This window comes from Equus asinus, chromosome 25, assembly GCF_041296235.1.
Source record: "Equus asinus isolate D_3611 breed Donkey chromosome 25, EquAss-T2T_v2, whole genome shotgun sequence".
Lineage (NCBI taxonomy): Eukaryota > Metazoa > Chordata > Mammalia > Perissodactyla > Equidae > Equus > Equus asinus.
The window spans coordinates 51,478,951-51,504,612 of NC_091814.1; the positions used below are offsets into that span (position 1 = coordinate 51,478,951).

General features: G+C 37.3%; 2 protein-coding genes across 7 annotated transcripts in view; one reads left to right on the forward strand and one right to left on the reverse strand.

The window, feature by feature from the left end:
* The window catches only part of FIRRM (FIGNL1 interacting regulator of recombination and mitosis), a 39,413-nt gene extending 22,349 nt beyond the window's left edge, over positions 1–17,064 (reverse strand). Inside the window, exons 1-11 of one of the 5 annotated variants that reach the window (XM_044758771.2) lie at positions 16,874–17,062; positions 14,657–14,696; positions 13,414–13,502; positions 11,876–11,980; positions 11,228–11,368; positions 10,359–10,421; positions 10,025–10,190; positions 8,435–8,519; positions 6,640–6,778; positions 2,672–2,752; positions 1,182–1,246 (exon numbers count right to left, since the gene is read on the reverse strand). In XM_044758771.2, the coding sequence (XP_044614706.1) occupies positions 1,182–1,246; positions 2,672–2,752; positions 6,640–6,778; positions 8,435–8,519; positions 10,025–10,190; positions 10,359–10,421; positions 11,228–11,368; positions 11,876–11,980; positions 13,414–13,502; positions 14,657–14,696; positions 16,874–16,984 (1,085 nt within the window). In that variant the 5' untranslated portion in view covers positions 16,985–17,062. Of the gene's footprint in view, positions 1–1,181; positions 1,247–2,671; positions 2,753–6,639; positions 6,779–6,931; positions 7,034–8,434; positions 8,520–10,024; positions 10,191–10,358; positions 10,422–11,227; positions 11,369–11,875; positions 11,981–13,413; positions 13,503–14,656; positions 14,697–16,873 lie in introns of those variants that run through there. The other 4 variants (XM_070496822.1, XM_014845156.3, XM_044758775.2 and 1 more) reach the window with 4 other exon arrangements.
* METTL18 (methyltransferase 18, RPL3 N3(tau)-histidine) lies at positions 17,057–25,458 on the forward strand. 2 transcript variants are annotated; one of them, XM_014845163.3, is made up of 2 exons: positions 17,057–17,269; positions 23,552–25,458. In XM_014845163.3, exon 2 carries the CDS (start codon positions 23,755–23,757, stop codon positions 24,880–24,882), a length of 1,128 nt encoding a protein of 375 aa, XP_014700649.2. In that variant the 5' UTR covers positions 17,057–17,269; positions 23,552–23,754; the 3' UTR covers positions 24,883–25,458. The 2 variants fall into 2 exon arrangements, with proteins under 2 accessions (XP_014700649.2, XP_014700648.2); XM_014845162.3 differs by having other exon boundaries at positions 17,110–17,310.
* The last annotated feature ends 204 nt before the right edge of the window (positions 25,459–25,662 follow it).

A 25,662-nucleotide genomic window follows, 5' to 3' on the forward strand; every position in this document is an offset into this window, starting at 1 on the left:
AGAAGAGAGTTCAAAAGAAAGGGTAAAGCACTGCTGACAGGTTACATAAGATGAGGCCTAAAATTGACCACTGGATGCAGCAACATGGAGGTCATTAATGACCCTAACAAGAAACGTTTTGTTAAAGTGGTGGAACGGAACGTCTGAGTGGAATAGCTTCAAGAAAGAAAGTAGGGATAGTGATCTGGAAAACTTTTTCCAAGAGTTTTGTTGTAAACAGAGGCAGAGAAATGGGAAAGTGTTTGGAGGAGGATGTAGAGTTGAGAGATTTTGTTTTTTTTATATTCTTAAGATGGGAAAAATTATGGCACGTCGGTATACTCATGAGAAAGACTAGGAGAAAGGGAAATTGATGATGCAAGAGGGCAAGGGAACAACTGGTAGAGCGAGGTCCCTGAGCATCTGAGAGAGGATGAAATCTAATACACAGATGGAGAGGCTGGCCTTAGGCAGGTGTAGACAGTTCATTCATGGGAACAAAGGAATACATGGGCCTAGATACAGGTAGAATAGTTGATGTTGGAGGGAGTATATGGAAGTTCTCTTCCGACTGCTTCCATTTTTCTCAGTGACAGACAAAGTGAGGACATTAAATGACAATGAGGAATGGGGTGGAGGTGTTGGAGATACAGAAGTTTGAAGAGGAAGAGGTATGAAAAAGTTGTCTAGAAAACTAAAGAGGACTGCTGGATAAATGAGCTGACAGATTATTTTACTGTAAAATTGTGGGCTCTTCTGAGGTAACAGTCAATTTCAGATATCACTTAGCCCCTATCTAAATTATGATACTTTTTGGGAATTCACTTTTTTTTGAGATGGAGTTTACTACTCAAATCTCATAGAAATAAAATAAAAATTAACAAAGACAAAAAACAATATGCCAGTATAAAAATACATAAATGTATATATAACCTCTTTTTTTGGCCTTTGGTATTTTCAGCAGACCAATTATTCATCACTCAGGTGTAAGAAGTGACTAGTTAAGAATACAAAGATAAGTAAAACTTACATAGAATCTATTCTTTATAAGCTTCCATCTCTAATTATTTTAAGCAAGCAGATTAAAAGTTTACTAGAACATTAAGAAATGTTACTTTGATGTTTTATTTTAAAATATCCCCTTAACCTTTGCATGGTTCAAATGGCACTGTTACATTTTAATAACCATATGGCATTCTTACCTGTGTATCTGAAGATAAAGCTGGTGCAATGTACAACAGGAATCAGAGAGGAAAGGAAGAAATTCCTAGAATAAAATAACTCTATTCATTCTTTCTAGACAATGTGCTTTTCTATACATATCTTCTCACAAAGCCATGCAAAATAAAATCCTCCATGTGCCACATTAAAAAAAAAAGTTCTTGCATGAGAATAAAGAGGAGGATGAGGGTAAGCACCTAACATTCTTCACTATTACAAGGATCACCACAACCAAGATTAGCAGCGATCATTTCTAAGCACCTACCAAGTGCTCGGCAGACAGGTAGCAAGCGACTTCAGGTACATTACTTAATTTTAGTGCTCGCAAAAATCCTATGACAGATTATTATCTCCATTTCACAGAATAGAAAGCTGAAGGTAAGGGATCAAGTAACTTGATCAAGTCACAAGGCTAAAAACCAGCAAGGCTGGGATTCAAGTACAGATGTGACTGCTCCATCCATTATGGTTAGCCTATCTCTTAGAAAGTAAAGAAATAATTTTTATTGTACTACAGGATATAGAAAAAAAGCTGATGATTAATTTTAAAGTTTAAAATTTCCCTGATAGAATTGATTAAAAATAGCATAATTAGGGGCAATTTTGCCTCCCACATACCAAGCAAACATCAGATGGGTAACTACCCATAAAAGCCACTGGTGCCAGGACCCTCCCACCATGTACCTCTGCTACTGAAATACACACCTGCAGCTGCAAGGAACACAGGGTTGGAGCAGCCAACTAGAGTAATTGGCAGTTGCCCAGAAGCGCCAACTCAGGCAGCACACCAAACAGGGTGGAAATGTGCCATGGCATTCTGACTATAATAAACAATCATGGAGAGCCTTACCTTTTCCTCAAAAAGGAGGAAGATCAAAAAAAAATTCAATGTGGACAACAGTTTTGTTTTTTTTTTAAATCACCAATATCTATTATAATGATGTTTCTTTCACTGGCTGCTGTAAGCATTCTCTGCTCTTCTCTCCAAATAATCTGCCTTGATAACTTCTCTTCTATTCACATATCTTCAACTATCACTGCTACCCTTATGACTCCCAAATATGCAGCTCTTCTTAAAATTATTAAACAGTTTGAAAGGTTTGAACATTTAAACTTCAACAACCTAATACAGAAATGCAGTAGAAAAAATTTATAAACAGTATTTAAAGGGAAATTGAATTATCTTCTGAAAATTGATTTGTGCTTACAGAATTTTATTTATATTTATGCTTACAGAAATAATCTTTTCAGAGAATTGAATAAAAATAATGATGATAGTAACACCTTAAACGATATAACAGATATTCAATATTTAACAATTAACAACATTAAACCAAAAGAAAAAACACTACAAAATGCACTCTTGACAAAATAACTTCAAAATATTGTTCTTGGCAGGAATGACAAAAACAGGATAATCTGTAATTTATTACAGATTTCACATTTACACATTATTAAAAATAAGCCTTACCTTAGTATAGTGCAAAAGGGAGTTAGCAAAGAAACGACACAATTTGAGTGTTTTCTGAAATAATCTGTAGTCAGCATTATCCTGTTCAAAGAAAGAAAATAAGAAAGAAGAAAAGAATATGAAATTAGCTAAACTTGTAAATGAGACAATATTTTCTAAAATGATCTCTCAAACAGAGTATAAACATTTTCTTAAGTAAACATAATTCTTCTCTAAATTGTTGTTAGGAGCAATACAAACAAACAGTGAATGACGACACAGATATTTCAAAAACTTCAACTTTACATTACTGAAAAGAAACTTTAATCCATAACAGTAGAAGAGGCGACCATTCTTGGTTGGTCTGAAAGTGAAAGAAGTTTAAACCCCTTATTGTTGTTATATGGGGATCAGAAAGATGGTCAAAGATGGTCAAAAAGAAAAAGGTCCTTTTGGATGGTCAAAAGAAAAAGGTCTTACAAACCAATAAAAGAATGACACATAAAAGAAAACAGGTAAAAGACAAGAGAAGGCAGCTTACAGAAAACAAAATACAAATTGCCCAAAAACCGATATTGAAAAAAATCCAAATTACAACCTAATTACATATTTTCTGAGCAGGGCAGGGAGAGGGCTATCTGATTAGCAAAGATTCAAAAGACTGATTAACATCCCAGAGTTGATGAGAAAATGGGGTAATGAGCACTTTCTTTTACCATTCGTGGGAGCAGAAATAATACCACCTTTGCACTATTATTCAAAGCTAAATGTTAAAACTCCTTGACCCAGTAGCACAATTCCACTTCTGGAAATATATCCTATAGAAATACTACTAGTAAGGTATGCAATGCAACATTTTCTTATACAATAAAAACTGAAATGAACCAAATATCCATCAACTGGAGAATGGTTAAATAAATTCAAAGTATATCCATAAACTATAATAACATTGAGTTTTGAAAAGAATCAGGTAGATATACCTTCACGGACACAGAAAGCCCTGAGATAGATTATTAAGTAAAAAATCAAGCTGCATAACAGTATGTATAATGTAATATTATTTTAAAATCTGTGTTGTGTGTTAATATTTGCTCCCTAATCTCCCTAAATAAATCAAAACTTTACCTGTGGTTCTGTTTAGCAAAATAAAGTAGGATCTCACTTTCCATGTTAGATATTTGTGTAATATGTGAAAGTTTTCTGAGTATGTATCACATTTGTAAATTGATAAGACAGTGGGCAATGCCAAGACAGCTATGTCTAAGCAGGGGAGGTAGAGGACCATGGAGCCATCATCTGTATTGAATTCTCACCCTACCACAACTACTACATGACCTTGAGAAAGTTTTGAAATCTTTCTATGAGGTTGCAATGTGGTTTGTACTATGGTTACTGTGAGATTTAAATAGTGTCTTACACTCATACAACTTAGCTCAATAAATATTGGTTGTTATGTCATCCAAATATGTTATACCCTATAATACAAAGAGCTTTAAATTAGTACCATAAAGTCAAACAGATATATTGTCTTTAATTTTAAGAATAATTTCATATGAAATAATATATCTTAAGTTTAATGTTAACTGACTATGTTCAATTTCTTTCCTACAACACAGCAAAACCTTAATTAAACTGATCAAAATGGAATTGGATGATCCCCTAATTGAATATGATCCTTCATTCTGACCTTTGCTAAAATTATTTGGATACAGGCAATTTTCCTCAGCAGAAATAGGTTAGATGAAAATTCACCCTTCTTTGATAATTATGAACATGAACTCTCTTATATAGTGCTACGGAAGTTTAAAAGTACAGGGATTAAAGATCAATCTACACTGACCTTATAACATACTCAATAAGAAATCTTTTTCAGCTTAGATGTCATATCACAAGAAACGTTCCCATTGCAGATATAATTAGTCAGATGAGGGCGTATGGGAAGGGTGTGCCCTCAGTCCAACAGGACTGCTGTCCGTAGAAGAGGCTGGTGTGAAGACACAGGGAGAGAAGAGCAAGCGATGATGGAGCTAGAGACAGGAGTTACAGCTGCAAGCCAAGGAACGCCAGTGACACGAGAAACTAAGAGAAAGGCGTGGAGCAGACTCTCCCCAGAGCCTTCACGAGAATATGGTCTTACTGACACATTTCAGACCTCTATCCTTCAGAACCGTGAGAATAAATTTCTATTGTTTTAAGCCGCCCAGTTTGTGATAATTTGTTATGGCAGCCCCAGGAACCTAATAAAGAGAACTGATATATCTATATGCTTCCATAAATAGAATATTACCTATTAAATCTAGTGGTTTTATTTTGATGTTCTTAAAAATAAGGTGAAAAAACTGCTTGGAAGACTTTTTAAGATCATAGTTTGATTCCTCAATAAATATCAACAGTGAACAGCAGAGGGCACTCACTGCTCATCAGAATTTAGAGTTAAGAATGGAGCAACCATACAGCTATCTCAAGGCTCGGACAGTCACATTTATCAGTCTCAAATTTTCACAAGTAAGGAAAAACATGAAAATTTGCTTGGTAAGTGAGGAAAGTTTACAATTTAAATTCTCTGATTTTCATACACAAGCAGTTAATATAAGCTGAACTTACACACTTTATGTACAGATAGCCACACTGGTCAGGGACCCCAGGGCTTCTCCTTTCTCTTCCACTAGAGACTACACTGTTGCTTGGGCTTTCCCCATCTCACTCCTGCCCAAGAATCTCTGTCTAAACTTACCCTTCAGGTACTAGCTCGGAGTCTGTGGTGTCAAGACAGGTAAGAAGGAAATTGGGAAAAGAGGAGTTTGGGGTTAAGTATATGGATGTATAAGATAAAGGTGAAGAGGGGAACAACCCTCCTGCCTTTGACACAGGATACCCAACCAAATGCCTCCTGTCAGCAACCTGAGAGGAATCAGAAAGGGTACACAAAGGAAGCAGGGACAGAAAAGAAAGGGGAAAAAGAAAGAAGGGATATAAGGGGAGGACAGAAAGGAGAAAATGAAGAACGGCAAGAAGGAAAAGGTTAGCCCCCTTCCTAAAGGTGCTCCTCACTTCCTTCCTACCAACGTCAGAACTCCTTTTCAAACTTCCATCCTCCTCTAGGGTGTGTCTTTCCAGATCATCCCCACCCCAGGAATTCTAACCAGTGTTTAGGACTCGATGAATCCTTACACATGCACCCCCACAGCTGCTGGGCAGGGAAGAGCACAGGCACAAAGGAATCAGCTGTATCAGCTTGCAGGTCTACAACAGGAAGGGATCTAAATGTTATTCTACGAAGAAATATTTAATTCATTTTCCCATTGAAATTATTACATTTAACTGTTAGGTTCTGAGTACTGTTAATCCTATCATTTAGGGCTATTATGAGTTAAATAAAATTTAAAGGGCTAGTCTGAGAACAAAAGGCACTATGTATACATTGTTATAGAAAAACGAACTATAATTCCTAATAAGTGTATTACAAATTTTTAGAATACAATCTGTTTCATAAATGAGATGCCAATTCAACACTATAACTTTTTGAAATAAAAATAACTCTAAGTACATACCAATTTTAGAAGACTGATACATATACACACACACACACACACAGAGTTGTATATCACATCACCACACTTTGCTGGATTGGTGAAGATAAGATTGATGATGGCTACATTAAGGCAATCTTAAATAAATAGAGGACTAAGGAATTAGAGTTCTGTCCTAGGGTAGAAAAGAATGAAAGAATTCTGAGGGAATGCCGTGATCAACCAGTTAGTATGTAATAGGGGAGACAGGAAGACTCTTGAGGGAATGAGTACAGACAGAAGTCTAACGCAATGTTCTGGGTGAAAAGTAATGAAGGGCTGTAAATAATCCAAGAGATTGGAAAAAAACACAACAAATTAAAACTCTTTTAGGTAAACTGATCCATAGCTTCAAATGAGATTTAGTGACTGCCAAAGGAAAAGAGCTACTGTTTAAAGTGCTGTTAGACCACGTTTTACCTGTGCATCTGACTCTGTCATCTGTTCAGCTAACTGTGCACAAGAGTGGAAGGAAAGAAGAATGTCTTCACATAAACTAGTAATTATCTCTTTGTGTTTCAGTTGACTCTTTATAACCGACTGGTGCTTAAGGCTTTGCCTAAATGAATAAAAAGAAAAGAATACAGTCATCACCAAGAAACACATCAGGTAACTTAGAACCATAAAAACATGACCTAACAGAACATGTGAAAAATCACAACGCATCATATATAGAACTAGACACAGCACAATTAAGATGTGCTGACTTTACCTCTGAAGCCGGCCTGCTAGTTTAATTAAGTTGCTAATTTTTTATTTCTCCTTATAAAATATTAGTTGAGCTCTTATTATGTGCCAGGTACTCCGCTAGGCCCTGGGGATAGAGAAGTGAATGAAAAGACACAGTCTCCACCCTGTCTGCATGGAGCTTCTGGTCTAGCACAAGAGAGAACATTAAATAATTATAAGAATAAATAATTAATTACAGTTGTGATAAATGCTAAGCTGGAAATCTAATCTACCTTATTCTTAGGGTGAGGATATCAAAGAATGCTACCATGAAGATGTAACACTCAAGCTGAGAACCGAAGGAAAAGTAGGAGTTAGCAAGGTGTAGAGCAGGGCACAAGAGCATCCCAGGCAAAGGGAAAAGGTGAGAAAAGGCTCCAGGACAGGAGAGTTTGACATGTTTGAGGAACCAAGAGCAGGAAGAGAGCAGCACAGATGGGCTGGTACAGAAGGCAGGGGCCAGAGAGGATTAGGTTGTTACTGTAAAACGGGATGGATTTTAAGCAGTAGAGTGACATGATCTCACTAACATTTTTAAAAGATCAGTCTGAACGCTGAAAATGGAAGGGGAGAAGAGTGGAAAATACTCCATGATGGTGATGGTGATGTGGCTAATTCACTGAGCACTCACTATGGGCCAGACAGAGTTCTATGCATTCCACACTGAACAACTCAGCTAATTCTCACTATAACCCCACCAAGAAGGTGCTAAGGTTATTACTCACATTTTCAGACGAGCAACCTAAGGTTCAGAGAAGTTAACCAAATTGCCCAGGAACTCAGGTGAAGTAAGTGATTTCAGAATGGATTCAAGCACATGCCATAGGGCTCTGAGTTGACACTTTTAAGCCAGTACTATTACTTGCTGGCAACCTAATGACCTGGTGGTGCAAGAAAAGGACCTGAGACCTGAAAGACCCACAATGACCTTTAATGTTTTAGGCATGTGTATAAAGTAGAGGCTCTTAACCATTTTCACTTCTCAACTATATCTCCTCCCACCCTCAAGAATCTGATGAACACTATGGGCACTCTCCCTAGCAACCCTTCATAACGTTCCAGTTAAAAGTATTTTACAAATGGAATTAAACATGAACAACTCAAAAGCATATAATGAAAGGATTATATTCAGCTCTGATTATAATTACTAATCTATGTAAGCCTAGAAATAGGACACTTGTTAGTCAGTTAAACACTATTAGCAGTAGGCAAGTGGTTAAGGCCCCATGGCCCATTACTTCAGAAGTACTAGCTAACTAGGTAGAACTTTTTTTTTCTTTTTTGAGGAGCAGCAGGTAAAGAAGTCCAATTTGGTTTGGGAGCTACAAGTATAACATGTGGATCACCAGACAGCAGTATCAGTCAACAGTATACACACCCATAGAATGTTTTAAGTGCAATCTAAGAAAACTTACGAATAATTAAGATTTTGGATATGGAAAATATTACAAAAAGTAAAAACAAAGAAAAAAACAAAAACTCTTACTTAATTATAAACTTCCAAGTATTGGCATGAAATGCATGGTCCATACTGGAAATAACAGAGCAGATTTCCAACAATGAATGAATAACTACAAAGAAAGATAATAGAATTCTTAGGACATTCAAATGTCACATGGCATGAGTCTCTCCTATATTTAAAAGTACCTACTGAACAATTGTGATTTGTTAAAATAGATAACGCAGTTTGACAAAAACTGTGTACAAATAATTATTGAAAATAAGTGTCAGAGTTTTGCTTTAAGGTTTTTCAGTTATGGAAAATTCAATCTTGAAGTTTATATCTACTCTATGACCTAAATAAAACTAAAAATATTCAGTGAAATTAAAGTTGTGCCCTATTATAAATGAAATATTCTATAGATATTCTAATTCAAAATGACAAAATAAACAGCTAAGGAAGGAAAACCTAACAAGAAGAATTAAAATGAATTTGCACAGTACTCATGTAAGGCTTCTACTCTGCCTGTGGTAGATTATCTCTAATAATGGCCACAGTAACTCTGCTTTCTGTGTCCACACTCTTGGGCAGTTCCCTTCCATACAGACCCTGGGCTTAGCCACATGACTTGCTTTGGCAAACAGGATAATAAACATAAGGCAAGCAGAGACTTGTAAAGTGCTCGTATATTGGGGCTTGCCCTCTCGTGCTGTTCTTAGAAACCCTGAGGCATCGTCAGGTGACTGAGCCCGGGGGGTCAGCTTGATGGACGATGTGCTACACGTGGCTGGCTCAGTACTCCTGCCTCCGCCAAGAGCCAGACGTGATTGAGGTCACTGACCACAAACACATGAGCCAGCCAGCTGCACCAGCTGGAGCAGAGAAAGCAGTCCCAGCTGAGCTCAGCCCAAACTGCATTCATAGAATCATGATAAAATAAAATAGTAGTTGTTTTAATCCAATAGATTTTGAGGTGGTTTGTTACAGATCAAAAGGTATCCGATACACTGCACAAAACCAACTTACTCTTTACGCTGAAGCTATAAATGCAATCTTTGCCCTTACACAGTGGAGTACTGCTTTTGAAACTCTGGGTCATAATCCATCAGTGACTGATGAATTTAACGAAGTAGCAATCAGCAATTCTTTAAAAATGAAATAGAATAGAGTACATTACAAGTAAAATGGGTATTACTTCATGTATAATAAATGTGGTGTATACAAACACATTCACAAACACACACATACATATGTAATTATATGTGTTCTGGGAAGGAATGTAAACTTCATTTCTTCTATGAATTACGGTTTAAAAAATCTGAAAGCTACTGCCTCAGAATCTGGACTACTTGAGAGGGTATAAAGTCGTATAACTTTCTTTGTTAATCACTGTGAGAAATCATCTACTGTGAACATTAACTGAATATACAAATCTATGTTAGGGCATCAAATATCAATTTTAGAAATTCTAAAATTAAAAAGATTAAAAATTTATTGGGTAAATTTAAATTTTTTATGCATAATAATTAAGATATCATGAATCATTAGAAACAATGTTGGATTTAATAATTTAACTGATAGACAATTTACAGTCAATATACATCATATACTAAATAGCAAGTTTTCTTTGCTCACCTGTTACCATATTCAAAATATCAACATTCTCATCTACTAAAGGGTCCATGGAAACCATATCCAGCAGTTCCATTAGCTGCTTTTGAAGAGAATAAGCTTCCTTGAAAAGAGCCTGGAGAAGGTCTGAAACTAGGTGTAAACGCCCAGAATAGACAGATTCACTATTCTGATCACAAATAAATAAAAATGAGAGAAAAAGCAAGTCATAAAATGCTGAAGAACCAAAGTTACTTTAAGTTATTCTATCAGAGCTCAAAAATGTAATGCTTTTTACTGAATCACATATTCATTCATTAAACAAATGTTTAGAGAACATCCGTTACAAACAGCGTACTTCAAAAGACGCAGGCATGTATAAGATATGATTTCTGACTTCCAAGATCTTGCAAATATAGAACTAAGAGAGAGAGAAACAACATAAGTCAGGTGCGTGACATTTTACCACCCTATCACCAAAGAGAAGCATTAATTAGCAATTTTTTTGTTTTTTATGTTTTTTGGTGAGGAAGATTGGCCCTGAGTTAACATCTGTTGCCAATCCTCCTTTTTTTTTCCTCCCAAAGCCCCAGTACATAGTTGCATATCCTAGGTGTAAATCATTCTAATTCTTCTATGTGGGATGACACCACAGCATGGCTTGATGAGTGGTGTGTAGGTCCACACCCAGGATGCGAACCGGCAAACCCTGGGCCACAGAAGCAGAGTGTGCAAACTTAACCACTCAGCCATGGGGCCAGCCCCCTAACTAGTGATTTTCATTCACCCAGTAAGTAGCAGCATCAAAACTTCCTGTGACCCACAAATCCCAGGCCAGGTTTTGCACTTTAAAGCTGCCTCGGGAACATAGAAAGGGACTAAATAAGGGTTAGTGTCCCTTTATAGGAACCTAATCATTAAGGAATTCATCTGATCCACCAATGTCATGACAGAACTATTGCAGGATCTCTGTGACTCAATATAAACCCATGTCACTTCCTTCTTTATAGAGAGCAAATAGGATAAAAACAACAACAAAAATGCAAAAGTCCACTTTTTATGACTGCCTTATAACCACTTATTATTTACATACATGCTTTTTGTTCTACGGGAAAGTCTATTCCAGTAACACAGCTAAAATGTAAAATCTTATGTACAAACTGTTTTATTCAGTCCCTTTGCCATGGGTTCTATGTCATTTAAAGTGTACTCAGACCCATCACTCACCTTACAATGTACAAATGTACTCTTGATTACATGTAGGACTGAGGAGGGGAGACTATGAATATTTTCCAGAATGATGGATTCCTGTGTGGCACAGATATGCTGAACGCATCCTGTAAGAGCTCCTAAGAGCTGCACCATTGTCTGGAAATAAGAGAAGAAATTTAATTCAGAACACATTCTTTGTGCACTTAAAAGATGTCAGAGAGTATGCCGGGTGCTAGGGATACAGCAGTGAACAAAATGGACACTCTTTCCTCCTTTCACAGAACTTCAGTCTATCAGAACTACAAATATTGGAACGACTGGCTAGCCATCTGGGTAAAAAAAAAGTTGGAATGCTAACCCACACATCAAAGCACACGGCAGGTCTTCTACACATACTCTGACATCACAGGTAGGGCATGCTATCTTGATTACTTGTCTTCTTGTACGAGTTTAGATCTTTACTCAGCATGAAATTGTACAAAACACTCAGAATTTATGCTTTTGCATTCACGTCTTTAATTCTACAAATTTAATTCCAGTATTGGGCCATTACATAAAAGAATACATGGTTAATTAGTATCACTGTAAAAATTCTCACACTCTTTAAGCTACCCCCCTCCCTCACCCCCACCCCCTGTCTTGTTCCTAATATATTTGACATACCTCTAAAATATTTCTTAGAGTGGTCTGGATTTCTAAATTTTGGCTTGACAGTCCTCTGGCTTGACTGGTTAACTCATACATCATGTCATCAAATAATTTCACAGTCTGTGAAAACATAGCAGGTTACACATAGGAGTAATAGAAATTACTAGAAAAGGAAAGACATATTAAAGAAAAAGAATCAGATGATTTGATTTTGCATTACTAACAGCCATAGGATATTGTCTAGCTTAACAATTGCACCTAATAATGTAAAACATATACATAATATAAAGTATTTCTACAATACAATCTCTAAAAAAAAAAGCCTCCAACAGAAATTGATCTATTTTCCATTTCTGCAGTTTGAATCTATTTAATAACATCCATTAAAAAAAATCACAAAGTTCATTTTTTGGATGTAACAAAGGTAAGTGTACTCTTTACACAACAAACAATGACGGTCTTAACCATCAACATTCTTATGGGCATTTACAAGGCTATCTTCTGGCAGTGGTAATGAATTTGTGCTGAATTACCTGTTCACTTGTATTCTAACCAGGTCCCTTTTTGACCAACTCAAAATACCATTCCTGGGTTAGAGGTACAATATGTGACCTCAGAACTATGTTTTTTTATCTGTGAAAAGTTAGCCACCCTATGATCTTAATACTCAGATCTTTCTAAACAATTTAAACAACCTAAACAATGCACGAATAACAACATAGTCAACAACCCAATGTAAATAAAAGAGGCTATTGTTTCCCACAGGCTTGCTAACACTCAACATTCCTGTTTTCATCTATATAGTAGCTGCACCTTTTTCTGGTGGTCAAGAACAAATTCTAAAAAACTTTTCAGATAGAAAACAATTAAGTGAAATGAGTAAAAGGAATTCTGATGATTATCTGCTTCAAAGCTAAAGATAGAAATCCATTCAATAAGAAATACGTTATAAAAAAATGTTTCCTTTGGGCACAATAGTATCTTTAGTTCCCTCAATTAGAAAAAAAAAGTTCACTGTGGTTTTCAGAGAAAAAGTATACCACATACATCTAAAAGGTGGTAAGGTAATCAGTGAATTTAATGTTTTCTCTTAGTTACTTGATTTTACCCATTTTCCAGCCTTTTTCATTCTAAGACTTCTTTAATAAATTTTGGCTTCATTTCTCCACACAATAAAAATTTAAACAATTATTAATAAACTCCACAGAGAAGATACAACAAAGGGACTTAGCTAACTTCATCACCTATCCCAAATTTTCACTGAACAGCTTTAAAATAGAAGAGTATTTAAAATTAGCTACAAATAATGTAAGTTCAATTAGTAAAGGATCCATACTATCTGAAAACATAAGTTTTTAATCACCTAATGATCACACTAACACCATCATATTCTCACAGGACATCTATTTTTTTTTACTACTTTTTGCATTTCAAATATGTTTGATAAATTAGAAAAAAAAAGAGCCACAATTGAGAAGAAATGACCTAAAACAGCCTAGATTTTAAGAGCCTTTATAACATGTAGATCACTTAAGATAATAATAGTACTATACCTTTGGCAGCACTGGTGAAAAGAAATTCTGTTCCAATGTCAAGTGGTTCATATGAGGTAAAAACATTTCTACAAGAATTTTCAGAATTTCTATAAAGCAAAAGAGTAACATATTTTGTGGGAAAATTAAGTCATGTCACCCAACAAAGATCATTGCCCTTTTTCAAACGTGAGAATGTGTAAGTACTAGCAATCAAAAGTTTTGAACAGTTTCAAAATGCCCTGTTCTACATAGAGAATTAAGTATTTGAAAGAGTAGCAAAAAAAAAAGAAACAAACAAACAAAAAAGAAACAACTTATATGTCCAGCAATTGAGGACCAGTTAATGCTTACAGGTACATCTACTAAATAGGACCTGCTATTGTTCAAATGTTTATTAGAGATTATTTAAAACCATGAAAAAATGTTCACAATACTTTAAGTTTAAATATAAAAGTTTCCAAAGCAGTATAATAGCAATTTTAATATATATAAATATGTATATACAAAGAAAAATAGATAGGCTAGCAGGAATATATAAAACTGAGATGAGAATGTTCTATATCACAATCTTAACCAATTCAGATAAATGTTTCATTATTTTTCGGTTTTCTGCATGTTTCAAATCTTCCACAATGAATATGTATAACTCCTATACTCAGGATAAAAAATAATTTTTTAAAAAATAGACCCTAACAGGCAACGTAGATTCAAAATTATAACACATATTCTGCAACCAAGTGAAATGTAAATAGAATAAGCTAGCTCAAAATATGAGTAAACTGTGGAGTCTAGTCTTAACACTCTACTTCTCCTAACTGAATAAGTAAATCACATCAAGTAAGATTAATGAAGATGAGAAATTCAACTTTTTCTAAATGATAAATTTGTCACAACCTAAAGAAACCGCTTTTTGTAACTTAGAAAGTATTTTGTAATTGACACTAAACATGTTCAAGGCTGAAGGTTAATGTAAAATCTGTTTTATACAGGTCTAACCATTTTAACTAAGGTTTAAAATTTACAATGTGCTTATACATACATTATCAAACAGAACACTTCTGGTATGTATCCAAAATAGAATTTAAAACTTTAAGTACCCATAATTGGAAGGAATTTGGTCATTTTAAGTAACTGACGGTTACAGAGGCTGTAACACTACAATAAGAATACATTTGAAGGGAATATGAACTTGTATTGATATGTGGGACTCAGAGCTTAACGATGTCAAAGTAAATCATAGAATTACACTAATTTTACTTACGAATATGCTCCATCCAACTGTCAGAATGCCGATACATAGAGTAAAAGAACTAAGGAAGATAGTAGTACCACAGTAATAGGATATTCACTACTGAGAATAAATTTAAAGCTATGTCACCGGTATTTCAAACAGCGGCAGGGTCACCCAGGGTGGACAGGTTTCAGCGGAGCTTCCAGACTAAGAGCGATGAGGAAGAAGGACCTGGGCACCCACTTTTGAAAAAACTGGCCGTGAAGACCCTATGAACAGCCGTGGAGCATCATCCCATAAAGGGCCGGAAGGTGAGAGGATGACACCAAAAAACTGGGCAGGGTTCTGCTCTGCTGCACACAGGCTCCACTGGGAGTCAGTTGACTGGACAGCGCTAACAAGAGTTATGCAGACATACACGTAAGGCTGAAACACAGTATGTAAAATGCAAGACATGAAGATAATTATATTTGGGTGATAAGATTGTAGATTTACTGAAAACTTTTCTTTCATTTGTTGAAAATAGTGAAGATAAAATACAAACAAAAGCTGAAAAAAAATTGTCTAATGAGACTTCAGTCATTTTTAAAACATGACAATATTTTTAGCCCTTCACTGACTAAGTACTATGTTCCAGGCACTACTCTAGGTGCTGGGGATAATCCAGTTAAAACAAAATTTCTGCCTTTATGAACTTTACAGTGTAGTGAGGATAACCAAAAAGACACAAAGTAAACACACTAATTTCTGTTAACGATTCAGTCTCTTTAAAAAAAATGAAGAGGGCAATGTGACAAAAGTGTTACAGACTGGGTTTGGGGAACTACCTAAATTGCAGACTGCGTTTTGGGGAACTACCTAAGACTGAGGGCTCTGATTGAGGGCAGAAGAGGTGACATTTGAGCTGTAGGTGTAGATTTGTGGATGGGGGATTCAAGACACAGTTTGAAGTCAGAAACAATAAACTTAGCGACTGGATGTTAAAGAGAGAGAGAAGATTCAAAGTCTTGGCTTGTGAAACCATTTATTTAGATACAGAAAAGCAGGGCACGTTTGGATTCTTTTGAATGTTAAGTTTGAGACTCATAACCAGGTGGGAATGCTGACTTTCAATTACTGAAATCCCCCTATAAGCTTGAGAGGATAAAGAGGACCTATGTTTCTTATCTTTGTTCCCCCAAAGCCTAAGACCCTGCCGGGTACAAATCAAGGACCTAGCAAATGTTTCTGAGTAGGAGGATGGCTATTTGTTTCCCAAGTCAAAATTCTTGAGGACAGCAATTCCGTATCCACACAACGACTAAGAAACGGCTTTGGTACCTAAGCCGGATTTTGCTAATGCCTAGGTGAATGACTTCTATGTGATGGTAGCATTTATATTTGGCTTTAGCTGTAAATAATTATTTGTGCAGTGTTGCGACTCTCTCAAGTGAAAGTCATTTTTTCTTTTGGGTGTAGTTTTACTTTAAAGGTGAGCTCAAAAATGTAAAAAAAAAGCAAAAAACCTTTTAACATGATGGGCTAGGACTCCTAGCACACCTAACAATCACAAAGGCATGAGACTACTAAAAACGGCCTGCACCTGGACAACGAAGGCATTAAGTCATTCAAACCCAGCAGACGAGAACCAATTACAAAAGGAAGCAACAACTTCTAACCAGCAACGACCGAAAGGGGGTGGGGAAGAACATTTTTAGTTCTTTACTACCCATCTTTTACAGACTTGGCATCATGGTAGAACTACGTCCTTTAATTCTCACAATACTGAGGGGAAGGTATTCATATTCACCACCCATTTCAGAGACGGTAGGAACTCACTTTCTCTCTCTCTCTCTCTACCTCATGCAGCTATTAAGAGCCAGAGCTCGGCTGCCTTACACCTCAGGTCTGAGTCTTGGCCTCCCCGACACCCCCACGCAAACGTATCTACACTGAATTGCACGTAAGGAGTACAGAAACGCTCAAAGGCGCAGGGGAACGGGCGAAAACGCCACACCCACTGCCAAAACCACGGGGCAGAACACCTCCGCGAGCCCTTCCAAAGCCAGGCATGCCTTCGGCAGGCGCCCACGGGCCTCGCGCGCCCTGCATCCCCTCGCTTATTCAGCTCGCTCATCAACAAAGAAAGGGGAGGGCTCAGGCCGCAAAAACAAAACACGGCCCAGACGCGGGGGTGCGGAGGCCCAGCAGCAGGGTTCGAGACCCGTCCCACAGCCCTCTCTAGGTGGAAGTGACAATGAAGGATATGAGGAGCCGGGGCACCATGGACGGCAGTTCCCGGCGGCAGAGTTCCTCCGGCCAGCTACTTAATTCCTCCAGGGGAACCACGCTCGCTGGCGCTCCGCGCTCCTGAGACATGCTTTCGCCAACAGCACAGCTTCAAGACAGCCCGCCACCGCCAGGACCGGAAACTCCGTCCCGGCAGGCCTTGCGAGCTCTCTGCCGGCACCGGAACCATAGAGAGGAAGCCGGCTGCGATCCTTGGTGCGCCCAGGCCCCAAGAGGCTGGAGAGAAAGCCGGGTTTATCTAGCCCGCGGAGGACTCGACTCACTGGTGCGCGTTTTCCGTCGGCCGCGTCTGGCGAGAAACGGAGTTTCGCAGCGCGGTGAGCTGGGAACATACCTGGCTGCGAGCATCACCAGGTCTGGATCGCTGTAAACGTTGCTTTGAGGCGCTTTGGGAGGTGAGGGCTGGAAGTCCCTAGATTTGCTACCCTGCCTCCCCTGGGGTCCTCTCTGGCGTCGGGATTGACCTGAGACCGGCAGCCGGAAATGACTCCAAGCCCGGTGGTGCAGTGGGGGTAGAAAGTGGCATGTTCTTACCTGCTTAACTGCGTGACCCTTGTGTGATGGGAATAAAAGCCCCACCTGCCAGAGTTGTGCGTATTGAAGCAGATGGTGTGTATTAAGTGTCTAGCACTGTAGGTAGAAGATAGAAGTAATGTTGCTTTCGTGTTCTCTGGGCTTCTCCAGACAGTTCAGTGCCCTTATTGTGTTTACCACCAAACTAATCTTTACTAATTATCCAAAATTACCCTACTCCCATACACTTAGGACTGCTGGTCTCCACTAAATGTTTGCAGTGAGGTCATTTGGATGAATTTACACACACCAGAGCATACCTATGTATTACGTCACCAGGTTTGTTCCCCCCCCCCCCCCCCGCCCCGGCCACCCTGAAAGGCTGACACCAAGACGACAAGATTGCAGCAGAGAGAGGGTGTTAACCACAAGGCATCCATGGGTGGAAGTGAGAGAATGAGTCTCAAATGCACTTCCCTGAAAACCCAGGGATATTTATGGGGTAGGGGAGCAAGGTGGTCTGAAATGTGGAGAGAGGTGATTGGAGGTGAGGAGAGGTGAGGCAATTGATGATCTGTGCAAGTGTAGTCAGACTTCATGCCTCTTCACAGGACACATGTTCACAAAATGGCAGCTTGAACGTGATTTGAGGGTGGAGTTTTTAGCCTCTTGACATCAGAAGTTCGTTTATTATGCATCTGTGTGGGCCCAGTTGATGAGTTGGTGGTCTCAACCGGCCTGACGTGGACAAAGGGTTCTAATTCCTGCAAAACATCTCAATCAGCCATTACCATGGTGACCCAGGCTCTAGGGAGATGTTATTTGTAGGAAACTAGTGGGAGTCAGATAGCATATTGCCTAAACAGCACAGTTAACAATGGGTGGGAGAAGGAAAAAAAGCTGTAATCAGTAATGGCAAAAAGGAAAAAAACTGTAGTTATTAGCTACTTGATCATCAGCGGCTAACTGTTTGCTGGTTTCAATCCCTCTTGTTCTTTGGGCATGCCTCATTCTTGAGATATTTGGGGCAATAACCAATCTAGCTACTTCCTGCTGAATTGGGCATAGATCTGAGTTAGAGGAATGAAACTGTTTAGCACTCATTTGGAAATATTCTCTTGTTCCTGGCTTCAGGTTGACATTTTGTATTATTACAATTTTTGTACCTTGATCAACAGTTTTGGAACAACATCTAAAAGCACATTTTATAATCAAGCATCCAACCAGAAGGATAAGAAGTATAGATGAGCCAAATTTTACCAGTCCCTGAAAAATGGACCTAATCCCAGTGGGGCCTCCATTTGATTTCCAGGTGGGGGCAGACATCTGGTCTTAGTTCCTGGTAGTCTTTTGTTTTAGTAGATATGCATCAGAGACCAGAAATGTGCTATACCCTGATCTTTCAGTTGTCATAGATGATGGCTATCAGCACAGACTTTCTGCCTGGAGGTCATCACATTCCTAAGGAACTCAAAAGAACAAAGTTATCAACTTATAGCAGCTGGGAGGGGCTGTAAAATCTACAGAGCATGTCTGGGTTAGTTAATCAGAGGTCATTCAAAGTTACAATATGGTTCCTTTCCTACAATGTGGCTTCCCTTATGTCAACCTTGTGTTGAGCCAATATCAGTCCCCCCCATTTTGTTGTTCATCCTTCAATCTTGAGGGATATCCTGTTGATGAGGGGCATAGGTTGTTCCATCTCACTGAACCAGTCTCTTAGTAAGATGGTGATATAGGTGGGCTCCCAAAATTAGGCCTATGTTGGGTAAGCAAGAGCTAGGATTTAATAAGAATTATTTCCAGAGAGACAAAAGGAAAAGGTTAATGGTGGGAGCAAATTATAAACCTTTCTGAGCCCAGGTGGGAGCCAGTCAAAAAAGATTTCTAGGTGTCAGAGTTGAAGCATCTTTTGCTTGAACTGTCTCTGATGATGTCATCAGGTATTCAAGTATCTTCCTGAGTAGCTCACACAGCAGCAGACATGAATCTCTCTTAAGTTTATATCAAGTTGTCCAACTTCAGTTTGCAAGGCTTCAGGAAAAATGGTAGGTTCAGTTTTCAGTGATTCCAAATGAAAATGATGGAAAAAATTTAAAACATTAGTTTGGAGATTTGTGGCCAGATATTTCAGGAGACTGGAAGAATTCAGGATCCAGTCCAATTAACAGATATAAAACAAAAATCTCAAAGACAATTATCAGAACTAGAACCTAATATCCAGGAATGTGTACTATAGTGTCTATTGAAACATAATTTTTCTCTCTAAAATCACCCTCATTTTTATAAAAGATAGCCAAATTAAGACTAACTGGTTTTCAAAATAAGTTTAGTTTCAATAAACCTAACCTATTTATTTACATAAGTACAGCAAGAATAGCCATTGATCATATAGGCTCTTTTAAATCTGCTTTGCTGGAACCATTTATAAGGAATCTCAGATTGAACTTTAATAGCCTCTTGAGGCCAGGAAAGCCAATCCAAGGATTTGTCATCAGGCTTTGCCTGAAATACCTTAGATTTGGATGGATTCCTCTCTTTTGAGGTTCCCCAAAATATTGACATTCCTTGCACCTGCCTGATAAGTGAGCTTCCTTACTTACCCAGTATGGTTGCCAGGAATGCTGTAAACAACGTACCAGGCCAATATTTCCAAGTGGCTTTATTCCAGGAAGTCAACCTTTATTCCTCAAAAGTTGTCTTGTCATATCTGAGTCTGTGTGTTTCTCTCAAATATGATGTTCCAGTCAAAGACTTGGTATTATAACCAGTGTTTCCAATTGTGTCTTGTTATAAGGAAAACAGATTCTTATTGAACTTACGCAAATAACTATATTGCCATGAAAACAATACTCACTCATTAAGAGTTTCCAAATCCTGGAGGGATCAGGTAGGGAGAAAAATAAATAAATGTATCAGTTCTGCTTACAAAGGTATAATTTACCAAATTGCTATAAGTCATAGTTAGCATGAGAGAAAAGAAAAGATTTCCTTAAATCTGGAAAACAAAACAAAACGTCAAAAAAATCAGCAATATTTCAAATGAAAAGTCATGTAAATTATAATTATCCTCATCAGTTCATTCAGTCATGTGTAATTGATTCTTGGTCTTAATCTTCTGTCAGCAGTTTCATGAAGTCATCAGTTTCTCTGTTAGAGTTCTGTCATTTCTTACCCAGTTCAGTTTTATGATCTGAAAGCCTATCAGAAACCTGTAGTCTAGAGTAAGTGTCAGAGTCCTTTCCATGAATCTCTCTGAAGATGAAACATATTTTGCTAAAGCATCAGAGTAAAACAGCCACTATCTGAAAGTGACAAAAGACTCAAAAGGGCAATTGGCAAAGAAACTTGGCTATTTCTGTGACATACAATGCTTCAGGATAACTAGAATTATGGCTGACAACCAGGACAGAACAGAATTTTAGGAATGTTACATAATTTTTAAAACATTTATATCAATAACATTTACCCACATAATACCACCTAAGTACGTTTATCATCATTTATTTGACAATGCTTCCCATGTAATTTAACATACCAAATAAGCCTAATTAATTTAGTATTTTTATAGAAAGAGAAATAATGAGTTTCTTTGAGTAGTCCCAGGGGTCCTCTAAAAATCCTCAAAGAAAAATTTTTCCTTTATGTTAAAAGAAAGACTTCATTTAGGATTTGAATTTGTGGGTAAGCTTGTCAGAAATATCAAAAGAGTTAAAAAAACACTGTCAAATAGGAAACAATGCTCACTGTGAACCAATGCTCAGTTATCCATTCAATCAGTGACAACAGAAACAGTCAAGGGCAAACAGAGTTGAAACAGTCAGAAAACCTTAATAAAGAGACCTCATTGTTTTTGAACATAGGAAATTATTTTAACAAAACATAGATCTTCTGTCTTTTAGGTAAACTTACTCAAGGTAAATAAAAACCTTTTAAAACCTCTTTATCAAGAGCACACTAAAAGTCCAGGAAAATTATCCTTTTAAGAGAGAGAGAACCAAATTTTAATTTTTGCACCAGCTTATTTTTGACACTAAAACTCATCTGCTTAATTAGATTTAATTCAATCTTAACCAACTTGACCATGCATAAAACTCTTTGTAGGATTCCTCTTCCACAAAGCTTGCTTAACTTTCTTTTTTACATTCAGAATTTGTCCCATGCTTGCTTTCTTCCCTTCTAGTACTTTAGGACAAATTTATCTTTCTTAACAAAACAAACAAAAATATTTCCATTCCTTATACCTTCTTTACTGAAAACATACATTTACTTTCCTTGAATACAAAGATATTCTCCTTATTAATTTTTAGCAGCTTTAATTACACATATTAATTAGAATTTTTAACCCTTATAGACCTTAAAAAGCAAGCAATTAGGAACTTTCTTTTACACTAGCATTCTGTGGCTTGGCAAGTTTATAAACACTTTTTATAAAATTTCTGGAAACATGCTACTTCATAGTACAAGTTTTAATAAAATACAAGACGTTTACTAATAGTACCAAACATCTTTTAGTTTGTAATAAGAAGCCAAAAGTAGATAAACCTAGACATGCCTAATAATAATGTTTTAGTATTTTATCTTATTTGAAAAATGACCCAGATATTCAGTGAGTATTTTTTATCATTCAATTTTACTTAGCAAAACTTCAAAGTTTCAAGTTACCAGAGAGATTATGGAAGTTATCTTAAATATACGTGCCATAACACACAATTATTTTGAAAAGTTCACCCAACACTTTTATCTTTTTCACATCTATTTAGTTTACTCCCAATAATTATTTAGATTGCCTACAAAACTTCATCAGACTTTTGGCAAAATTAGCCTTCATTTTAAGTTATTATTTTTGTTAACCAGTTTTGTAATAGAAATAACATCAGCTTATTTGACCAATAAATGTAGAATGAAGGCTGCATGTCTCCATCACATCCAGTCCTGATAACTTTGAGGACATGTCCATTTTAATCAGACCAACAAGCTTAAATAAGCTTTCAGTTATCAAAGATTAATTTCATCATGTTAACGCGAATGACATTTGAGTTAGTTTCTATTACATTTAGAATTTATGTAAGCACTTACTATTAGCCAATTGAATAGAGCTCTTTAGAAATTATACCATCTGGAGGTAAAATAGCACACATACATAACACACATATAGACACACATGCACAGAGTCTCCACACCTATTGTTTGAAAATTCCTGCTGTGAATCAGGTACAATGATAGGCTAGTTATGAATCCAAGATGGTCTGAAACGTGGAGAGAGGTGGTTGGAGGTGAGGAGAGGTGAGGCAATTGATGATCTGTGCAAGCTTAGTCAGACTACATGCCTCTTCATAAGACCCATGTTCACAAAATGGTGGCATTAGCATGATCTGAGGGTGGAGTTTTTGATGCCTCTTGACATCAAAACGTTGCTCATCGGGCATCTCTGTGGGCCCAGTTGATGAGTTGGTGGTCCCAACGGACCTGAAGTGGACAAGGAGTTCTAATTCCTGATAAACAGCTCACATACCCATTACCATGGTGACCCAGGCCCCAGGGAGATGTTATCTGTAGGAACCTAGTGGGAATCAGACAGCATTTTGCCTAAACACAGTTAACAATGGGTGGGAGAACAGCTAAAAGCTGTAATCAGTAATTGCAAAAAGGAAGAAAACTGAAGTTACTAGCTACTTAATCATCAATGGCTGTTTGCCAGTTTCATTTGCATGTTCTTAAAGGGATGTTCATTTGCCAAAATAAAATCTTGAAGTGCTGTTACTTGAAACAGTAACAGACTGAAGTGAAGAGATCCTGGCAGTTTAGGAGGTGAATATGTTCGGGCAGGGTCATGATAAGTGACACACTGAGTAGCTATCTCATCATTTACTGCCTGAGAATTTTGGACTTTGTGTTTTCTAGTTCTTATTGTTGCTGCTGTAGTCCTTTTGTTTTTACAGTTTTGTCTCTTCTCCAACTTTTGAACCCTGAAGAGTGTATGTATTTCCAAATCTCTTTATCTCCCTCCCTCCCCAGCTTTTATAGAAAAGACAGCTGTATGAAGGGGAGGGTTTTTTAACATTACGTTTTAGTGAAATTGGTCATTTTACTTTTTAATAACAATTTTCTTTTTTTCCGCAGAGCTAAATTTAAAGAAGAGCAAAGACCTCTAAAAAGTCATTTGGAGACATCTCTAAAATACTTGTAACTGTGTATAAGCAATTAAAGAGATATTGACCCCCAGCAAAACTAATTGAATAATTGAGGCAGGTTTATGTGTGTGTCATCAGTTCTATCCAGAAGCAGAAGAATCTTCCTCTGAATTTAAGGATTGTGTACATTTAATGAGGATGACTTTTCAATTTAATTTCAGTATAGAAGACCATCTGGAAAATGAATTAACACCCCTTGGAGGTGGAACTTTGGCCTTGGATTCCTCAAAAGAGTCTTTGGTCTCAGAAAGCCAAAAAGGTAAACATAGGGACAAAAAATGTTCTACAGAAGAGTTTGACTTGCCTCGGGATCCTTCGGGGGAACCTAAGTCAGTGAGAAATGCAGCTGTCTTTCAAGACACAGACAGCTCACTCAGTGTAGCTAACAGTTCAAGTAACTTGGAGCCGTATGAAAAACAGCTTTGCTTGAGAATTGCCAAAGAGCACGCTATGCCTAAAGATTTAAAGAAAGTGTTAGAAAATAAAGTCATCGAAATGTTACCAGGTCTCCAGCGTGTTAACATATCGGTAGTGAAAACCATCTTGTTGAAAGAGAACTTCCCTGGAGAAAACATTGTTTCAAAAAGCTTTTCTTCTCACTCTGATCTGATTACAGGTGTTTATGAAGGAGGCTTAAAAATCTGGGAATGTACCTTTGACCTCCTGGCTTATTTCACAAAAGCCAAAGTGAAATTTGCTGGGAAAAAAGTATTAGATCTTGGCTGTGGATCAGGGTTGCTGGGTATAACTGCATTCAGGGGAGGGGCCAAGGAAATTCATTTTCAAGACTACAACAGTATGGTGATTGATGAAGTAACCTTACCTAATGTCGTGGCTAACTCCACTTTGGAAGATGAAGAAAATGATGGAAACGAACTAGATGTGAAAAGATGCAGGAAATCAAAAGTAGTACAAGATCTGTGTAAGTGCCGGTTCTTTTCTGGAGAGTGGTCTGAGTTTTGTAAGCTTGTACTAAGCAGTGAAAAAGTCTTTGAAAAATATGATCTCATTCTCACCTCAGAAACCATTTACAATCCAGATTATTATGGTACGTTGCACCAAACTTTTGGTAGATTGTTAGATAAAAATGGACGGGTACTTTTGGCCAGCAAAGCACATTATTTTGGTGTAGGTGGAGGTATTCATCTCTTTCAGAAGTTTATAGAAGAAAGGAATGTATTTGAGACTAGAACACTCGAAATAATTGATGACGGACTAAAGAGGTTCCTAATTGAAATGACTTTTAAGTCCCCCAGATAATGTCCCCTGAGTATCCTAAATGAAATAAACCGAATAACCAAAAATGTGCTTTGAATGTTCCAATTCTGCTTTGATATTATTTTTCTCTGAAATTGTGACGTTTGTTTAGTTTTCTTTATCTAAATAATAGGCCAGCTGTATTAACAACCTTGTACTTGCTGGGTGAGACAGAAAATAGTGTCCCTGAGCATTTGATGAGATTTCCTAGGAAATCATTTTATGGGAAAGTTTTCTGTTTTCCACCCTCATTCTATTTGTCCTTTCTGCTACCCTTGACATTTTGTAACATTTTCTCCAGAAAAACCTGCCATTTCTTATCTCAAGTGTGAATTTCTTCCAAGTCTTTGTTTGTTTCTATTTATATGAGTTGTTAAGCCATGCCATGAATTCTAAGGGCATAAGTATGTGTCACTAAATGGTAGTGAACTTAAAATATTAGATTGAAGGCCTTAGGTAACTAGGAATAAGTTTTTGTTTTGTTCTATTGTATATTCATTTATCTAATATAGTAAAAGTGGAATGCTGTGCAGTGGAAGCCACATTGAGGTGGAGGAAATAAAGGAGAATCCTGATAGAGAGTATAAAAGTGATACAGAATACTTAATCGTGCTTATGGTTCACCCTTGTAGCCAAGTAAGTAGGAGACCTGAGGGTCTTGGTAGAAGGGGAAAGGATAGGAAAGGAGAATTCCAGAGTATAGAATCCTCACTAGTTAAATAACAGGAAAGAGAAGGGGAGAAAAAGTATTTTGATTCTGGTGCAAAAATTGTCACATTTAAC

Bases quoted from the DNA above. Each gene is read 5' to 3' on its own strand.
- METTL18 (XM_014845163.3), top strand. From the start codon at position 23,755: ATGAGGATGACTTTTCAATTTAATTTCAGTATAGAAGACCATCTGGAA.